The sequence below is a fragment of the Trachypithecus francoisi genome, unplaced genomic scaffold, assembly GCF_009764315.1.
Source record: "Trachypithecus francoisi isolate TF-2019V2 unplaced genomic scaffold, Tfra_2.0 Contig00156, whole genome shotgun sequence".
Taxonomy (NCBI): Eukaryota; Metazoa; Chordata; class Mammalia; order Primates; family Cercopithecidae; genus Trachypithecus; species Trachypithecus francoisi.
This window is the reverse complement of record NW_022680493.1, coordinates 49036-67938: the sequence shown is the minus strand read 5'-3', so window position 1 is coordinate 67938 and position 18903 is coordinate 49036. Positions and strand designations below refer to the sequence as shown.

General features: G+C 44.3%; 1 protein-coding gene across 7 annotated transcripts in view; it reads left to right on the top strand.

Moving 5' to 3' along the window:
- The window catches only part of APTX (aprataxin), a 52725-nt gene that overhangs the window by 11760 nt on the left and 22062 nt on the right, over positions 1 to 18903 (top strand). For 2 of the 7 annotated variants that reach the window (XM_033186830.1, XM_033187148.1), the window contains exon 1: positions 9727 to 9817. The exons of 1 other annotated variant lie outside the window; for it this stretch is intronic. In XM_033186830.1, the coding sequence (XP_033042721.1) occupies positions 9744 to 9817 (74 nt within the window). In that variant the 5' untranslated portion in view covers positions 9727 to 9743. Of the gene's footprint in view, positions 1 to 9726; positions 9866 to 18903 lie in introns of those variants that run through there. 4 more of the 7 variants (XM_033187000.1, XM_033187214.1, XM_033187082.1 and 1 more) reach the window with 3 other exon arrangements.

Below are 18903 nucleotides of genomic sequence, written 5' to 3'. Positions count from 1 at the left end.
TTCTGGGAACTACTGTTGCCCGTCTGTGATTGTGAGATTGAGGGCCCAGATACTATAAGGTTGTTATGGTTTGGAGATGGTGCAGAAGGCAGCCCCATCAGTCTTTAAAGTAGCCAGAGAAGTTTCTAAGTTTCGACCCAAGATTCTTGACTGAGTGGGTTTAAGAAATTGAAGGGGCCGGGCGCGGTGGCTCAAGCCTGTAATCCCAGCACTTTGCGAGGCCGAGACGGGTGGATCACGAGGTCAGGAGATCGAGACCATCCTGGCTAACACTGTGAAACCCCCGTCTCTACTAAAAAATACAAAAAAAAGAAACTAGCCGGGCGAGGTGGCGGGCGCCTGTAGTCCCAGCTTCTCGGGAGGCTGAGGCAGGAGAATGGCGTCAACCTGGGAGGCGGAGCTTGCAGTGAGCTGAGATCCCGCCACTGCACTCCAGCCCGGGCAACAGAGCGAGACTCCGTCTCAAAAAAAAAAAAAAAAAATTGAAGGAAAGGCCCAGTGATGGGGCAAAATAGGCAAGGAGAGAGTGGTAGATGAGATTAGAGAGATGGACAAGAACTTCTGTAAAACTGACCAAACAAGAGAGTTTATTCTTAATTTGATTGAGCATTGGTAAAAGATTTAAGCAGGGGAGTGACATGACCAGGTTTGTTTGTGTTTTGAAAAATACTTTTTCCCTTCTTATTTTTTATTTTTATTTTTTTTTAGACACAGGGTATCGCCCTGTTGCCTGGGCTGGAGGGCTGGAGTGGCATAATCATGACTTACTGCAATCTTGGACTTCTGGGCTCAAGCAGTCCTCTTTCCTCAGTCTCACAAGTAGCCAGGATGACAGGCACATACCACCGTGCCTGGCTAAGTTATTTATTTATTTTTTTATAGAGACGGGGTCTCACTTTGTTGCCCAGCCTGGTCTCAAACTTCTGGTCTCAAGCAGTCTTCCTGCCTCGGCCTCCTAAAGTGCTGGGATTACAGGTGTGTGAAATAGTTTTTTTAGTTGCAGTGTGATTGGATTGGAGGGGGCAAGAGTGAATTAGGGAGAAAGAATAACATTCCAGAGAGAATAGCATGAACATCAAGGAACTCAATATACTGATGTATTGAGGTGGGGGAAGGGTAAGAAGTTCAATATTGCTGGTACAAGGCTGGGACTAAAGAGGTGGTGGAAGGCAAAGCAGGGTAAGTTAGAAGGCATTCCTGTGCCTTTCTTCTTAATGTTTATGAGAAGTTTTAGGATAGACCACTGTAAGATCTGTGATTTACACAGATCAGCATTGCCGAATTGAAATAAAATTTTCACACAAACCACCAATGATACGAATGTCAGAGCTTGGGATTATAGTAATCATCTCCTAAACTCTTAAAAATTAGATCCTTGAAAGAGTTAAGAGTTAGATTCAAGAAATCAGCACATAGTGGGAGAAGTTAACCAGTCCTAAAAGTGGGAGTTGAAAATAATAGAGTGTAAATTATAGTTGGAAGATTGTAAAGTGAATTTACAGGGTGTAGTCTATGGATACATCATCATGTTTACACTATAATGTATAGAACAGAACTGCTCAACTGGTGTCCCAATTACAGGTATGATTACCAAGAATTTGAAAAGATTATCATTAAAAAATCTTAATCAGGCCCATGCGGTGGCTCACGCCTGTAATCCCAGCATTTTGGGAGGCAGAGGTGGGTGGGTCACCTGAGGTCAGAAGTTCGATATCAGCCTTTGCCAACATGGCAAAACCCCGTCTCTACTAAAAATACAAAAATTAGCCGGGCATGGTGGCACATGCCTGTAATCCCAGCTATGGGGGAGGCTGAGGCAGGAGAATTGCTTGAACCAGGGAGGTGGAGGTTGCAGTGAGCCAAGATCATGCCACTGTACTCCAGTCTGGGTGACAGAGTGAGACTCCATCTTAAAAAAAAAAAAAAAACTTAATCAGAAACTGTGTGTGGTGGTTCACACCTGTAATTCCAGCACTTTGGGAGGCTGAGGCTGGAGGACTCCTTGAGGCCAAGAGTTTGAGACCAGCCTGGGTAACATAGTGAGACCCTGTCTCTCATTAAAAAAAAAAAATCTTAGAGATTGTATAGCTATTTTATCATGAAACCTTAATGTCATAAAGGTTATATTTACAGAAATATACTCAATTTCCTCATGAAAAAAATCTAAAAATATTCTACTTGGATATGTAGCCAAAATCAACATTATTTTCCCCAATACTTTGTTTTTTATTTATATTATTATATATAATTATAAAGAAAACATAAGGAAAGTTTTTTCACCAAGCTCCTCATAGGCCTCCCCTCAGATTTACCCCCATGTGTTCTGCAAATATTAGAATTTTATCTTTGTGCCATGACATAATGAAATTGGGAAGCAGTAGGAGGTTAACTTACCTAAATGAAATGATATCATTAGAAAATAGGAGGAGTGCATTAGGTTGGCTTCCCCCAGAGCAGACACTGTCACAAGGATTTGGAATGCTAGTACTTTGGAGATGATCCCAAGAACTACCAGTAGGGGAGTGAAGAAGTGATTCAGGGATGGGAAGGAAACCAGAAGAGGAGGGGTTGATAGGCAGGGTACCCCTCTGGGCAGCCTGGGCTCAGTCTTGCTGGGGAGCATTGGGGAGACAGTGTGGTACACACATCGAAGTTGTTTTACCCTAGGGGTGAGAAAACATGTTTACCTACTTTTTTTTTTTTTTTAAACATCATTTTCGTTACTCTCAGTAGCATAAATCCTCCACTTTAGACCTGTATATGGTCAGAGAAGGCAATGTCGCAGTTCTTGCAGTAAGATGATTTTGGACATACGAAACATGCAACTAAATTTATGTTTCACTGGATTTTCACTCTATCACCACTAAATAACTTTTATGATTTGGCATCAGACCTAGGACTGCCTACAGAAAAGACTGTGTTTTGTCTTGTCCAGCTGATGCTACCCCCAAATCTCCCTTGAGTCAGTGAACTTCTGTCCCTTTGTTCAGGCTGTCAGTGTCCTTTGCACTGCATCAGTAAACTGCTAACCACTTTCCACTTTTCTGCTTTTGCCATCCCCACTAGTCCATTCTTACTCACAGCAGCAACAATGACCTTCATAAAATGAACATCAAATATGTCACTTCCTAACTAATTCTTTAGGGGTTTTTCATTGAATGATGAATCCACATACAGTTCTTAAATGGTTTACTATTGTCCTTGCTCAGGCCTCCTTATCTTCCTTTCACTAACTCCATTGGATTTTCACCTCCACTGGACTTCTAGCAGCCCTAAAAAAATAATCTAAAAGCCCTGCTATTGGGCCTTTGTACATGCTCTTTCCTCAGTTTGGATCACAGACCTAAAATATGCTTCCATCAAGTCTTGATGTGTTTGTTTCCTTTCTGTCTTTCTGGACTCAGTTTAATTGTCCTTTCCTCAGATAGGCCTTTCTTTTTTTTTTTTTTTTTTTTTTTTTTTTGAGATGGAGTCTTGCTCTGTTGCCCAGGCTGGAGTGCAGTGGTACGATCTAGGCTCACTGCAAGCTCTGCCTCCCGGGTTCATGCCATTCTCCTGCCTCAGCCTCCCAAGTAGCTGGGACTACAAGCACCCGCCACTACGCCAGGCTAATTTTATTGTATTTTTAGTAGAGATGGGGTTTCACCATGTTGGCCAGGATGATCTTCTTGATCTCCTGACCTTGTGTTTCGCCCGCCTCGGCCTCCCAAAGTGCTGGGATTACAGGTGTGAGCTACCGCGCCTGGCCAGATAGGTCTTTCTTGATACCCTCACAACCCTCTCCCTCCCTACTGTTTTCTGTAGAACTCTGACTAATACAACTTTCCCAAAATGCCAAAACAAAATGAGGTGTCCCAGCTATACTGTCTCTCAGAATTTCATGTTTTTCCTTCTGAGCAAGTCTCTGGACCAGGCAACCATAGCCTCTGGCTTCACCTGCTTTTCCCTTAGACCAAGTAGGTACTTCTGCCTCCAACTGCTTTTCCCTTAGAACAGAAGTCTCAAAATCTTAAAGAAAGAAGAGCTGTCAGGGGGCCAGACAGGTTATGAGTGAGTGGGTAGAGACAGTGGCAAACTGGGGAGCACATGGCAGCTATTCACAATTCTAGCTGTTTGTTGTTGGACTTGGCTAGATTTATTGATTTTTTTTCCCCGAAGAGATCAGGAATCCTGATTTTTAAAGAAATTTCTTTCTATTAAAATTTTTTTGTAGACACAGGGTCTTGCTATGTTGGCTGGGCTGATCTTGGACTCCTTGCCTCAATCTTTCCTCCTGACTCATCTTCCCAAATGCTGAGATTACAGGCATAAGCCACTGAGCCCAGCCAGAATCTGGGTTTTCTTTTTTTTTTTTTTTTGAGACGGAGTCTTGCTCTGTGGCCCAGAGGGTTTTCTTTTTTTTTTTTTTTGAGACGGAGTCTTGCTCTGTGGCCCAGGCTGGAGTGCAGTGGCCGGATCTCAGCTCACTGCAAGCTCCGCCTCCCGGATTTATGCCATTCTCCTGCCTCAGCCTCCCGAGTAGCTGGGACTACAGGCGCCCGCCACCTCGCCCGGCCAGTTTTTTGTATTTTTTGGTAGAGACAGGGTTTCACCGTGTTAGCCAGGATGGTCTTGATCTCCTGACTTCGTGATCCGCCCGTCTCGGCCTCCCAAAGTGCTGGGATTACAGGCTTGAGCCACCGCGCCCGGCCAAAATCTGGATTTTCATGTGAGATCTCATTTCTAACCGTTGGAATTAAAACAAACAAACAACAAAGCCCTAGACAGAGTAGCCAAAGACAATCTTCAAAAAAAAAAAAAAAGAATAAAGTTCTTACACTTCCTGATTTCAAAAAGGATTACAAAGCTATAGTAATCAAAACAGTGCAGTACTAGCATAAAGACAGACATACAGACTGATGGAATACAATAGAAATCCCAGAAATAAATCCTTGCATAAATGACTAAATGATATTCAATAAGTATGTCAATACCATTCAGTGAGGAAAGGGCAGTCTTTTCAACAAATGGTATTGCTAAAATCTAGGTATCCACGTGCAAAAAATTGAAGTTGGAGCCTTACCTTACATAGTACAGAAAATGAACTCAAGGCCAGGTACACTGGCTCATACCTGTAATGCCAGCACTTTGGGAGGCTGAGGCAGGAGGACTGCTTGAGCCCAGGAGTTCAAGATCAGCCTGGGCAACATAGCAAGACCTCTGTCTCTATAAAAAAAAAAGTATCCAGGCTTGGTGGGACATGCCTGTAGTCCCAGCTACTTGGGAGCCTGAAGTGGGAGGATTGTTGGAATCTGGGTGGTCAAGGCTGCAGTAAGCTGTGATTGCATCACTGCACTCCAGCCTGGGCGACAGAGCAAGACTCTGTCTCACAAAAACCAAAACAAAAAAACCACACCTCAAAAATGGATCAAAGACCTAAACATAATACCTAAAACTATAAAACTCTTAGAAGAAAACATAGGGGAAAAGCTTCATGACAGATTTGGCAATATTTTCTTGGATATAACATCAAAAGACAGGCAGCAGAAGTAAAAAACAGGTAAATTGAAGTACTTCAAAATTAAGTTTTGTGCATCCAGGGATACAGCCAGCAAGCAGAGTGAAAAGCACCCTATGAAATGGGAATCTTATATTTGATCAGAGGTAAATATCCAGAATATGTAAAGAACTCCTACAACAGGGCCGGGCGCGGTGGCTCAAGCCTGTAATCCCAGCACTTTGGGAGGCCAAGACGGGCGGATCACGAGGTCAGGAGATCGAGAGCATCCTGGCTAACACGGTAAAACCCTTTCTCTACTAAAAATACAAAAAACTAGCCGGGCGAGGTGGCGGGCGCCTGTAGTCCCAGCTACTTGGGAGGCTGAGGCAGGAGAATGGCGTAAACCCGGGAGGCGGAGCTTGCAGTGAGCTGAGATCCGGCCACTGCACTCCAGCCTGGGCGACAGAGCGAGACTCTTGTCTCAAAAAAAAAAGGAAAACAAATTTCAATGGCTTTAGGGGTACAAATAGTTTTTGGTTTCATGGATGAATTGTATAATGGTGAAGTCTGAAATTTTAGTGTACCTATCACCCGAGTAGTAGTTACACCCAATATGTAGTTTTTAAAAATCTCTCACCTTCCTCCCACTCTCCCCACTTCTGAATCTCCGGTGTCCATTATACCACTCTGTATGCCTTTACATACCCAAAGCTTCACTGCCAATTATAAGTGAGAACATGTGGTATTTCATTTGCCATTCCTGAGTTACTTCACTTAGAAAAATGGCCTCCAGTTCCATTCAAGTTGCTGCAAAAGACATTATTTCATTCTTCTTTATGGCTGAGTAGTATTCCATAGTGTATATGTACCACGTTTTCTTTATGCACTCATCAGTTTGATGGGCACTTAGGTTGGTTCCATGTCTTTGCAATTGCAAATTGTGAAAACAGGATCTCAAAGAGATATTTATTTATTTATTTATTTTTTTGTTGTTGTTGAGACGGAGTCTCGCTCTGTCGCCCAGGCTGGAGTGCAGTGGCCGGATCTCAGCTCACTGCAAGCTCCGCCTCCTGGGTTTATGCCATTCTCCTGCCTCAGCCTCCCGAGTAGCTGGGATTACAGGCGCCCGCCACCTCGCCCAGGTAGTTTTTTTGCATTTTTTAGTAGAGACGGGGTTTCACCGTGTTAGCCAGGATGGTCTCGATCTCCTGACCTCGTGATCCGCCCGTCTCGGCCTCCCAAAGTGCTGGGATTACAGCTTGAGCCAGAGATATTTATACACTCATGTTCATAGCAGCATTATTCACAATAGCCAAATGGTGGAATATCCACAGATGGATGAATGGATAAAGTATGGTGTGTACATGCAATGGAGTGTTATTCAGCTTTAAAAAGGAACTTTTTACACATGATACAATTTGGATGAAACTTGAAAACATTATATTAAGTGAAATAAGCCAGTCACAAAAGGGCAAATACTGTCTGATTTTACTTACATGAGGTACCTAGAGTGGTCAGACTCATGAAAACTGTAAGTAGAATGGTGGTTGCCAGGAGTTGGGGGGAGGGAAAATAGGGAGCTATGTAATTGATATGGAGTGTTTTTTTGTTTGTTTTTGTTTTTTGAGACAGAGTCTTGCTCTGGTGCCCAGGCTGGAGTGCAGTGGAGTGATCTCGGCTCACTGCAACCTCTGCCTCCGGGGTTCAAAATTCTCCTGCCTCAGCCTCCCGAGTAGCTGGGACTACAGACAAATGCCGCCACGCCAGGCTAGTCTTGAACTCCTGACCTCAGGTAATCCACCTGCCTTGGCTTCCCAAAGTGCTGTGATTACAGGCATGAGCCACCGTGCCTGGCCGAGTTTCAGTTTTTCAAGATGAAAAAGTTCTGGTGATTAGTTGCATGGCAATATGAAGTTCCTGATAGTCTTTTTTTTTTTTATTCTCTTTTTTTTTTTTTTGAGACAGAGTCTCGCTCTGTCGCCCAGGCTGGAGTGCAGTGGCCGGATCTCGGCTCACTGCAAGCTCCGCCTCCTGGGTTTATGCCATTCTCCTGCCTCAGCCTCCCGAGTAGCTGGGACTACAGGCGCCCGCCACCTCGCCCAGGTAGTTTTTTTGCATTTTTTAGTAGAGACGGGGTTTCACCGTGTTAGCCAGGATGGTCTCGATCTCCCGACCTCGTGATCCGCCCGTCTCGGCCTCCCAAAGTGCTGGGATTACAGGCTTGAGCCACTGCGCCCGGCCGAAGTTCCTGATAGTCTTAACTGCCTGCCATACCTTTAGCTATGCATTGTGCTGTGTGATCTTGCTTTTCTGGCCACTAATACACTATAGACAATGGACTAGGCCTAACAAGCAGGACATGGAAACTCTGCCCAATTTTGCACATTATATATTGAATAATGTTATTAGAATGATCCAATCCAACTTTTGGATGCAGGACACACAAAGGCAGGTCAAAGAAGCACTCTTAACCGAGAGGGATGCTTAATTTTGAGGGAACAACAAAACTGGTCATGTCACCAGAGTTGCCTCTTTTTATCTTAAGCAGTTGTGAACAACATTCCTCAGCTGTAAGGCCTGTGTGGCTGCTGAAATGCTGCTTGTGTTTTCCGACTTCCTTATATGACCCTAATATAAACCTGCATCTTTGCTAACAAAAGCAAGCCTGTCTTCTGTGTTTCTTGGAACATCCTCCCACCTTCTGTCTTGAAAGCTCTGATAGCTCCATCATACTGTTAAGTCTCTGCTTTTCCATGGAAGGAAACAATACTCCACCTTGATGAAGAATGTGACTCCTTAAGTCTCAATTTTGTTAAAGAAAAAAATATTCAATGATACTTGCTGAAGCATGGTAAGGAGGACTTTATTCAGGAACTTCATGATAGGTATATAAAGCTCACTGCAACAGGATTTTGCAGTGGAAGAGAGATTGGGCTCAACTCCGAACAGCAGCATGGGCAAGTGGGAATTTATGGCCAAGGAGCTGTGTAGGGGTCAGTGGATGGAAAATTACTAAGAGGAAACATCAGGGTAAAGGAGATTCTGGCTAAATAGACCTAATAGGATTCTTGCTGGAGACAGGCCAACGTAATCAGACATCACCTGGGGGATGGTGGAGACTAAGGAACCTGATCAGATATTGAGAATAACCACATAAGGCGGGGTGGTGTTGGTGGTTCTTGCTAAACTGACTTAGCCAGGGTCTGTGCTAAAACTGGATTTTACAGGGAAGTGCACAGATGGGCCTAGCAGAAAATTCAGAAACGTAATTCAACCAAAGAATCTTTGCCAGTGTGTTGTATTTGAGAAAAATTATAAACTATACTTTTACCAATGAGATAGGGATTGTTCCTTCTGCCAAAGTGCCTTTGAATAATTGCAATATGATTCTTTTTTTTTTTTTTTTTTGAGATGGAGTCTTGCTCTGTCGCCCGGCTGGAGTGCAGTGGCCGGATCTCAGCTCACTGCAAGCTCTGCCTCCCGGGTTCACGCCATTCTCCTGCCTCAGCCTCCGGAGTAGCTGGGACTACAGGCGCCCGCCACCTCGCCCGGCTAGTTTTTTGTATTTTTAGTAGAGACGGGGTTTCACCGTGTTAGCCAGGATAGTCTCGATCTCCTGACCTCGTGATCCGCCCGCCTCCGCCTCCCAAAGTGCTGGGATTACAGGCTTGAGCCACCGTGCCCGGCCTGCAATATGATTCTTAGGTAACGTTTTGGAATTGCTGTAAAAAATCAGCACACGCATCTTATCCCTGCATCCTGCTTTTTTTTTCCTCCGGATTGCCCCTCAGTTCATTTAGTGTAGACAGCACTACAAAAATCTTAAGCAGGTTTCCCCGCCTTTTACCTCTCCATTCTTTCCTCCCTGCACAAGGGAGAAAGCGGACTGTAGTTTAAAAAGCAAGTGGCAGTGCTACAGCAGGTTGTCTGCAGCAGTAGAGATGGCCTTAAAGGTTGTGAACATCTCCTTATGGAGTATCGAGAAGCTGCACAGCCACCTAGAAACGTCCACAGAGGGATTGGGTCTGAAATATCACCCAATTCAGAGACTGTGAGGCAGTGACAGGCGAGTGGCCCTCAGGGAGAGATGGTGAGAGAGCTGGTCCCTACAGGCATAACTGCCACGATTCTCACTTGGACGACGGCCCAGGGAAAACCCAATTGGGGCGGACGCTGTTTGATCTGGGAACTGGGCCAGATTCTTTCAGCCAATCCGTTAGAGAGGTGCTGCTGACGTTAGTGGCCGCGCTCCAGTCGGCTTCTGATGTCATCCCGCAGCGCCGGAAGCGGTGAGGCACACATGAGTAACGTGAATTTGTTCGTCTCCGACGTCTGGAGGTAAGGCGATTGTCAGCCTATCTCTGCTGGCTGGGCTCAGTGCCGCGGGTGAGCGTTAGGCCGAGGCTGCTCCTACCCTTGAGTGATGTGCCTTGAATGACTCTGCTTTCATTCGCTGCTCTCGCGGCTGCTTTCTCTGTCCTCCCGTCCTACTCCCTTGGGCTGTTTCAGCGGGCGCTCCTGTTGGTCTTCGACCCACTTTGTGTTTGTTCACGTGTGCTCCCGACACCTGTAGGTACCTTGGTCACAACACAAGCAGAAAAAATATGAGAGAGTAGGCCCTGTCCAACCAAGGAGGCGGCCCAGTTTGTCGGGAAGGACAGCGTTTCCGCTAGAAATGCTTCGTGAAAGGCACTTGAGGGACCTTAGCAGCATCCTCAACAGGCCTTGTAGGAATGCCAGAAGAAGCAATCCTTGGCCGGGCGCGGTGGCTCATGCCTGTAATCCCAGCACTTTGGGAGGCCGAGGTGGGCGAATCACCTGAGGTCGGGAGTTCGAGACCAGCCTGACCGACATGGAGAATCCCCGTCTCTACTAAAAATACAAAATTATCCAGGTGTGGTGGCGCATGCCTGTAATCCCAGCTACTCGGGAGGGCGAGGCAGGAGACTCTTGAACCCGGGAGGCGGAGGTTGCGGTGAACCGAGATTGCACTTCAGCCTGGGCATGCCAAGAGTGAAACTCCGTCTCAGAAAAAAAAAAAAAAACAGCCTTTCCCCATACATACCAGTGATAGTGGCTCAACATAGCGGGGATGAAATTTCTATTTGGAATTACTGTGGTCCAGGTTTGGAACTTTTGGGGGTTGTTCATATGCGAGGCAATACAGATTTGTGCTCGTTCTTATTATACAGTATTGCTTTTCTTTCTGTCTTGTCTTCTCTTGTCTTTTTGAGACAGAGTCTCACTCTGTTACCCAGGCTGGAGTTCAACGGCATGATCTCGGCTCACTGCAACCTCCGCCTCCCAGGTTCAAGCGATTCTCCTGTCTCAGCCTCCCAAGTAGCTGGGATTACAGGTGTGTGCCGTGACGCCTGGCTAATTTTTTGTATTTTTAGTAGAGATGGGGTTTCACCATATTGGCCAGGCTGGTCTCAAACTCCTGACCTCAGGTGATTCGCCCCACTCAGCCTCCCAAAGTGTTGAGATTACAGGCATGCGCCACTGTGCCTAGCCACAGTTATTGCTTTCAAATGATCTTTTTATATGTCCACAGCTCCTGCTCCTACCTTCACTATTAACAACAGCAATAATAGTGTTGAATGCTTTTTATCAGACACTGAGCTTTACATACTTTGTCCTTTAGCTCTTGTGACAATCCATGGTGCAGAGCAATTGTTAATACCGCTTGACACTTGCGGGAATGAAGACTTGGAGACTTTAAATAACTTGCCCCAAGTCACACAGCGAGTAGGTGGTAGAACCAATATTTGAATTCAAGCAATCCAACTTCAGAGGCCTTGATCTTCGCCACTGTTCTATATTGTTTTTCTTCGGCTGTCCATTAAGTTCCAGACACCTACTCTTTGTTACCTTTTATTTTATGGAGAAAATTAGGATCATGAGACGTGCTTTCCCTCGCATTTGTGCCTCTGCTTTCCCTTTTAAAGTCATCAAGATTTATACCCTTTACTTTTCCTTTTGTCTCAGAGGAGGATGAATTGTCTTTCTAATCAAAGCAATTTCTTTGTATTTGCTTCTGATATTTTATGCTGTCACTTATGAAACCTTGTTTTCATTTGTCATTTCTGTCTTCCAGTCATGTATAAGCAAGGCCGGGTTTCTCAGATCTCTGACAATTCCCCCTGCCGAAGAAAGAAAAAGTCCTTGGTGATCCATTTTAATTTTAGCTGTCATCCAATAACTTTCTTTCCCTTTATATCTAAACTGTTTTAATGAGTATTCTAAACTCTGCCCCCATTTTCTCACCTTTTGTTTCCTTCTGTATCTAGCTCTCAGACCCATCATTCCCCTGAAATTTCACCCCAAGGTCACCAGTGACTGATTATCAAACCAGATAGACATTTTCCAATTATTGCTGGATCTCTTTGCTGTTTTGGAACTTGGTCATCCCTCTTACTCCCTTCTTCTTTGCTTTACATGTCAGTGCTCTCAGATGATTTATTCAACAAGTGTTAATTGGGATACAGAGATGAACAAGGCAGATAAAGTGTTTTCTCTTAAGGAATTTACATTCTAGCTGTTTTTCATGTGCCTTTCTTACCAGTCATTTCTGCTATGGGTAGTCATTTTCTTCCTTCCCTAAATGTTGGGTGTTTTCTGTTGTTTGTTACTTTGGCATATGAGCAATGAAAAACTGTTATTTTCATTCTGTACACATTGCCTGAGTGAACCCATCAGCTGGCTTGGTTTTAACAACTTCCTACATGCTCCCAAATTGAAGTTGTCAGCTTAGACCTCTCTGAGCTTTACCCTCACCTCTGACTATCCTGCTGGACGTCTCTGCCTGCAAGTCCCACAGACACTTCAAATTCAGATGACTGAAATTGAACTCAGCGTCTTTCCTGGACGTAACTCTTACCACATTCATCACTAAGTCCTGATAGTTTTAGCCGCTAAACATCTCTCAAATCTGTGCAGTCTTCTCCATCTCTACTGTTGTCCTTTTACCTGCAATATCATGGCCTTCTAACTGATTTCCCTGCTTCTAGGCCTTTTCCCCCGTATCTGTTCTCCACAGTACTCCCCTCCACTCCCAGATGGTCTTTGGAAACAAGTCTGCATCAAATTCCTGCTTAATCTTTAAAGATCTGTCCATGCATTCATCCATTCTGAATTCATTCAGCAAACATTCATTGTCTACTGGCTTGCAAAATCCATTGAAAGTTCTCAAGTTTGAGCTTCTCAGCCAGGGCTCTGCCTCATCTGAACCCTGCCTGTATCTCCAGCCTCTTCTCTGCCTCATGCTTTAGGTTCCAGCAACACTGAATGGCATCTTCATAGGTACTGTGCTATTTCTTCTTTGTGTATTTGCCCTTGTTCTCTTTGCTTGGAATCTTCTCCCTGTTTCCTTTCTCCATCTCCTCCTCCTCACCTAATTAGGCTGCTTCTTTTCACCTAATTAACCCAGTTTATAAATGGGACTCATTTATAAAGTTTAGGTCCACCTCGTCCAGGAAATTTTTTCCTGATACCTCCTTCCTCCCAGCCTCGGTTGGGTACTCCAGCATTATGCTTCCACCCTTTGTATAGAGCAATCATCATACTTACCACATCTACTATTAATATAATTATTTCTGTGTTTCTCTCCTCTACAAGATTTATTGTTTTATAGATGAGGTCTTGGTGTGTTGCCTAAGCTGGACTTGAACCCCTAGGCTCAAGTAATCCTTCTACCTCAGTCTCCCAAGTAGCAGGGACGACAGGTACGTGCCACCATGCCTGGCTAAGACTGAGTTTTTTGAAGGCTGGGCTCATATATTATCTCTTTATTCCCAGCACTAGAATGGCACAAGGTACACAGGAGTGTAGTAATTTTGACTGAATGATCAAATGAGTGAAGCCAAAAGTTATATGATGCAGTGGTTAAGAACCTATTCTTTGGAATTCAAATCGTAGCTCTGGCACATACTGGCTATGTTACTTGAACATGTTACTTATCTTCTCATCCTTAATTTTCTGTTCTTAGAATGGAGTTGTGAGTATTAAAATGAGACCATGTAAGTAAGACATTTAGCATATTTCCTAGCATATAGTATGCACTTGATAAAGGTATGCTGAAAACCAGGGGATCCTGAAGTAAAGGCCAGGCCTAGCCTAGGACAGTGATCTCCAGAAACCCCCCTCATTGTTTTGTGAATGCATAGACAGTGATGCAGTCTGTTAGCAGGGAGATTATAATCTTGTTTGGAAAGTAGAATTACATCCACATTAAACATTCAGAGAACTGTGAGGGTAGTTTGTCCACATCCAACAATAAGATGTAGAGCAGAGAAGACAGCTCAGTGAAGGCCTTAGGGAGGAGGTGAGGCTTGAAAGTTAAATAGGATTTGGGTTTTAGGAGAAAGGAATACCAGGAGACCATATTAAGAATGACTTAGGCTGGGCGTGGCTCCTACCTGTAATCCCTGCACTTTGGGAGGTCAAGACAGGAGGATGGCTTGAGGCCAGGAGTTTCAGACCAGTATAGGCAACATAGTGAGACCCCATCTCCATAAAAAATAAAACAAATTAGCAAGGCATGGTGGTGTATGTCTGTAGTCCCAGCTACTCAGGAGGCTGAGACTGGAGGACCACTTTAGCCCAAGGAAGTTGAGGCTGCAGTGAGCTGTAATGATGCCCTGCACCCAGCCTGGGCAACAGAATGAGACCCTGTCTCAGGAAAAAAAAAAAAAAAAAAGTGATTTATTTGGGAGATGCTGTTCAGTATATTATACCTGAAGGGTATACATGCAGGCATACCTTGGAGACCTTATGGGTTTTGTTCTAGACAACTGCAATAAAGTGAGTCACATGAATGTTTTGGTTTCTTAGTGCATATAAAAGTTATGTTTATACTATACTGTAGTCTGTTAAGTGTGCAGGAGCATTATGGCTGAACAAACAATGTACATACCTTAATTAAAAATACTTTGCTAAGAAATGTATCAGTCACCGGAGCCTTCAGTGAGTTGTGATCTTTTTGCTGATGTTGGGCGAGTCTTGCCTTGATGTTGGTGGCCGCTGACTGATCAGGGTCACGGTTACTGAAGATTTGGATGTCTGTGGCAATTTCTTAAAATAAGACAATAAAGTTTGCTGCATCGATTGATTTTCACAAAAATTTTTCTGTAGTAAGTGATGCTGTTTGATGACTTTTTTTTCTTTTTGTCTCATTTATTTTTTGAGCCCAGTTTATGGATTTTTATAGCATTTTACCCACAGTGTAACTTCTTTCAGAAATTGGAATCAGTCCTCTTAAACCCTGCTGCTACTTTATGAGCTAAGTTTTATGTCCTGTGTTGACATTTCTTTTTATTTATTTATTTTTTGAGATGGAGTCTCACTCTGTCACCCAGGCTGGAGTGCAATGGTGCGGTCTCAGCTCACTGCAACCTCTGCCTCCTGGGTTCAAGCGATTCTCCTACCTCAGCCTCCTGAGTACTGGGACTACGGGTGCCTGCTACCACACCTGGCTGATTTTTGTGTTTTTAGTAGAGATGGGGTTTCACTATGTTGGCCAGGCTGGTCTTGAACTCCTGACCTTGTGATCTGCCTGCCTTGGCCTCCCAAAGTGCTGGGATTACAGGTGTGAGCCACTGCGCCCAACCTCTTCTTTTTTTTTTTTTTTTTTTTTATGGAGAGACAGAATCTCTTTCTGTCACCCAGGCTGGAGTGCAGTGGCACGATCTCGGCTCATGCCAACCTCTGCCTCCTGGGTTCAAGAGATTCTCGTGCCTCAGTCTCCTGAGTAGCTGGGATTCCAGGCGCGTGCCACCACACCTGGCTAATTTTTGTATTGTTAGTAGGGACAGGGTTTCATCATGTTGGCCAGGCTGGTCTTGAACTCCTGACCTCAAGTGATCTGCCTGCCTCGGCCTCCCAGAGTGCTGGGATTACAGGCATGAGCCACAACACCCAGCCCTTTGTTGACATTTCAGTAATGTTCACTACGTCTTCACCAGGAATATATTTCATCTTAAGAAACCATTTTCTTTGCACATCCATAAGAAGCAGCTCCTCATCCATTAAAGTATGATCATGAGATTGCAGCATTTCAGTCACATCTTCAGGCTCTACTTATAATTTTAGTTCTCTTTATTTCTGCTACATTGGGAGTGACTTCCTCCATTGAAGTCTTGAACCTCTCAAAGTCATCCATAAGGGTTGGAATCAACTTCTTCCAAATGCCTGTTTATGTTAATATTTTGACCTCCTCCCATAAATTACAGATGTTCTTAAGGGCATCTAGAATGGTTGAATCCGGGCCGGGCGCGGTGGCTCAAGCCTGTAATCCCAGCACTTTGGGAGGCCGAGACGGGCGGATCACGAGGTCAGGAGATCGAGACCATCCTGGCTAACACGGTGAAACCCCGTCTCTACTAAAAAAATACAAAAAAATTAGCCGGGCGAGGTGGCGGGCGCCTGTAGTCCCAGCTACTCGGGAGGCTGAGGCAGGAGAATGGCGTGAACCCGGGAGGCGGAGCTTGCAGTGAGCTGAGATCTGGCCACAGCACTCCAGCCTGAGCGGCAGAGCGAGACTCCGTCTCAAAAAAAAAAAAAAAAAAAAAAAAAAAAGAATGGTTGAATCCTTTTCAGAAGGTTTTCAATTTACTTTGCCCAGGCCCATCAGAAGAATGTGTTTCTTAATTAATATACCCTTAAGAAATGTGTTTCTTAATTAATAACACTTGAAAGTTAGAATTACTTCTTGATCCATGGGTGGCAGAATGGATGTTGTTTTATCAGGCACTAAGGCAATATTTATCTCCCTGTATAATATATCTCCATCAGGGATCTTGAGTGCATTGTCAGTGAGCAGTACTATTTTGAAAGGAATCTTTTTTTTATGAGCAGTAGTTCTTAACAGAGATCTTAAAATATTCAGTCAGTCATGCTGTAAACACATGTGCTGTCATCCAGGCTTTGTTGTTCCATTTATAGAGCACAGGCAGAGTGGACTGAGTATAATTCTTAAGGGCCTTAGGATTTCTGAAATGGTAAATGAGCACTGGCTTCAGTTTAAAGTCTCCAGCTGCATTAGTTCCTAACAAGACAGCCTGTCCTTGAAGCTTTGAAGTCAGGCACTGACTTCTCTCTACCTTTGGAAGTCCTAGATGGCATTTTCTTCCAGTAGCATCAAAGATCACTGATCACAGATCATTGTAACAGATATAATAATAATGAAAAAGTTTGAAATATTGTGAGAATTACTAAAATGTGACAGAGACATGAAGTGAACACATGCTGTTGGGAAAATGGCACCGAAAGCCTTGCTTGACAAAGATTTGCCAGACTGTCAATTTGTAAAAAAGTGCATTATCTTTGAAATGTAATAGAGCAGAGCACAAAGAAGGTATGCCAGTATGTATGTGTTTCTTGGGGAAAAGAAGAGAGAGAGGGATGGGCAAGTGGGACTAGTTCTGTGAAGAGGAAAGGAAGGTAAAATACGTAACCACTGTGGAGTTACAGTATGACGAGCTTAACTTCAGGCCTGAGGGACTTGAGATGGATCAGGGCAGGGCAAGTTTCCAGGACTGTGGTGGATATTGTGGTAGCCTCCAGCCACATGGAGTTATTTAAGTATTAAGTAAAAAATGTAGTTCCTCTGTTGTCCTAGCTACATTTTAGATGCTCGATTGTCACATGGTGGGTAATTTATTGGACAGCTCAGGTGTAAAACATTTCCATCATTGCAGAAAATTCTGTTGGACAGCACTATTTGAGGTTACCTGGTTTCTGGCCTTGTGTGTTCTATCAGATCACTTGAGTTCTTTAAGGAATAATCAGAATTTCTTTCTGACAAATCCCCTCAACTCTAGAATGAAAGATATAGAGCCCGGCTGGGCGCAGTGGCTCACACCTGTAATCCCAGCACTTTGGGAGGCTGAGGCGGGCGGATCCCCTGACATCAGGAGTTCGAGACCAGCCTGGCCAACATGGTGAAACCCCGTCTCTATTAAAAATACAAAAAGCCAGTGCGGTGGCTCAAGCCTGTAATCCCAGCACTTTGGGAGGCCAAGGCGGGCGGATCATGAGGTCAGGAGATCGAGACCATCCTGGCTAACACGGTGAAACCCCATCTCTACTAAAAATACAAAAAATTAGCGAGGCGTGGTTGCAGGTGCCTGTAGTTCCAGCTACTCGGGAGGCTGAGGCAGGAGAATGGCCTGAACCCGGGAGGTGGAGCTTGCAGTGAGCCGAGATCTGGCCACTGCACTCCAGTCTAGATGACAGAGCAAGACTGTGTCTCAAAAAAAAAAAAAAAAGTACAAAACTAGCCAGGTGTGTTAGTGCACGCCTATAATCCCAGCTGCTCAGGAGGCTGAGCCAGGAGAATCGCTTGAACCCGTGAGGTGGAGTTTGCAGTGAGTCAAGACTGCCCCATTGCATTCCAGCCTGGGCAACAGCAAAACTCCATCTCAAAAAAAAAAAAAAAAAAAAAGATATAGAGGTGAAAAATAGATAATTGGGATTTATCCACTTAGATGTGAGAATGGATAGGATTGCCCAAAGAGTGGAACAGAGCATTCCATCATAAGAAGAGCCATAGAAGGAAGGGAGAGAGAAGGCAAGAAGGAAAACTGGGATAATTATTACTCTCATGCAGAGTAAATAGCCTTTGATAATTCACTTGTAAATATCTATTGTATGCCCGCTGTATGCCAAGTGTTAGATTAGGTGCTAGGGGTATATTGATAAGCAAACATGGGCATGACCACTGTTACAGAGTTTTCAGTTTATGGAGTTTTACAGGAGGGACTGGGTTGAAGATTCAGGAACGCCCATCCTTTTGCACTTGCCATATTGTAAAACACTGCATTCCTAGAAGTTGGAATTGGAGGCTGAAACGGGTGAAGTTATTATTTAAGGTTAGTTACATAACCATTGTGCAGTCACTGCTTCAGCTTCTCAGGAAGTAGTAAAAAGAAACACCATAACTTGAGAACTTTGGGGGAATAAAGTATCTGTGTTGATGGAGGGCAGGAAGGTAGTTCCTATTATCCTGCATCTGTCAGCCATACTCTCTGCTGCCCACTGGATTCCTCTCTATCCCTGCTCTCAACATCTGTTCTCTTCTGGCTTCTCTTATTGTCAGTGTGAGTAGTCAGTCACCACATATTTCCCAGTGCCTGGTGAAGACATACTTCACTTCTCCGTCTGTTACCTGCTCATTCATCAGTTTCCAGCAAGTACAAACAGATGCCCCTTGGAACGCACAGCATTTAAAAATGGGACCTGCCCCATAGCACCATCATCATTTGAGGCTCCAGGTTTAGGATTTTAGATTTATAGCTGAATCTTCATGCACCTGCATCAATTCCTTCACAGAGACTTGCTGAATTGTCTTTTTGACCTCTCTGGCCCACATTATATTAGCAGCCTCTTCACTAATCTCTGACTCTAGATTTCTCCATGGTAGACTG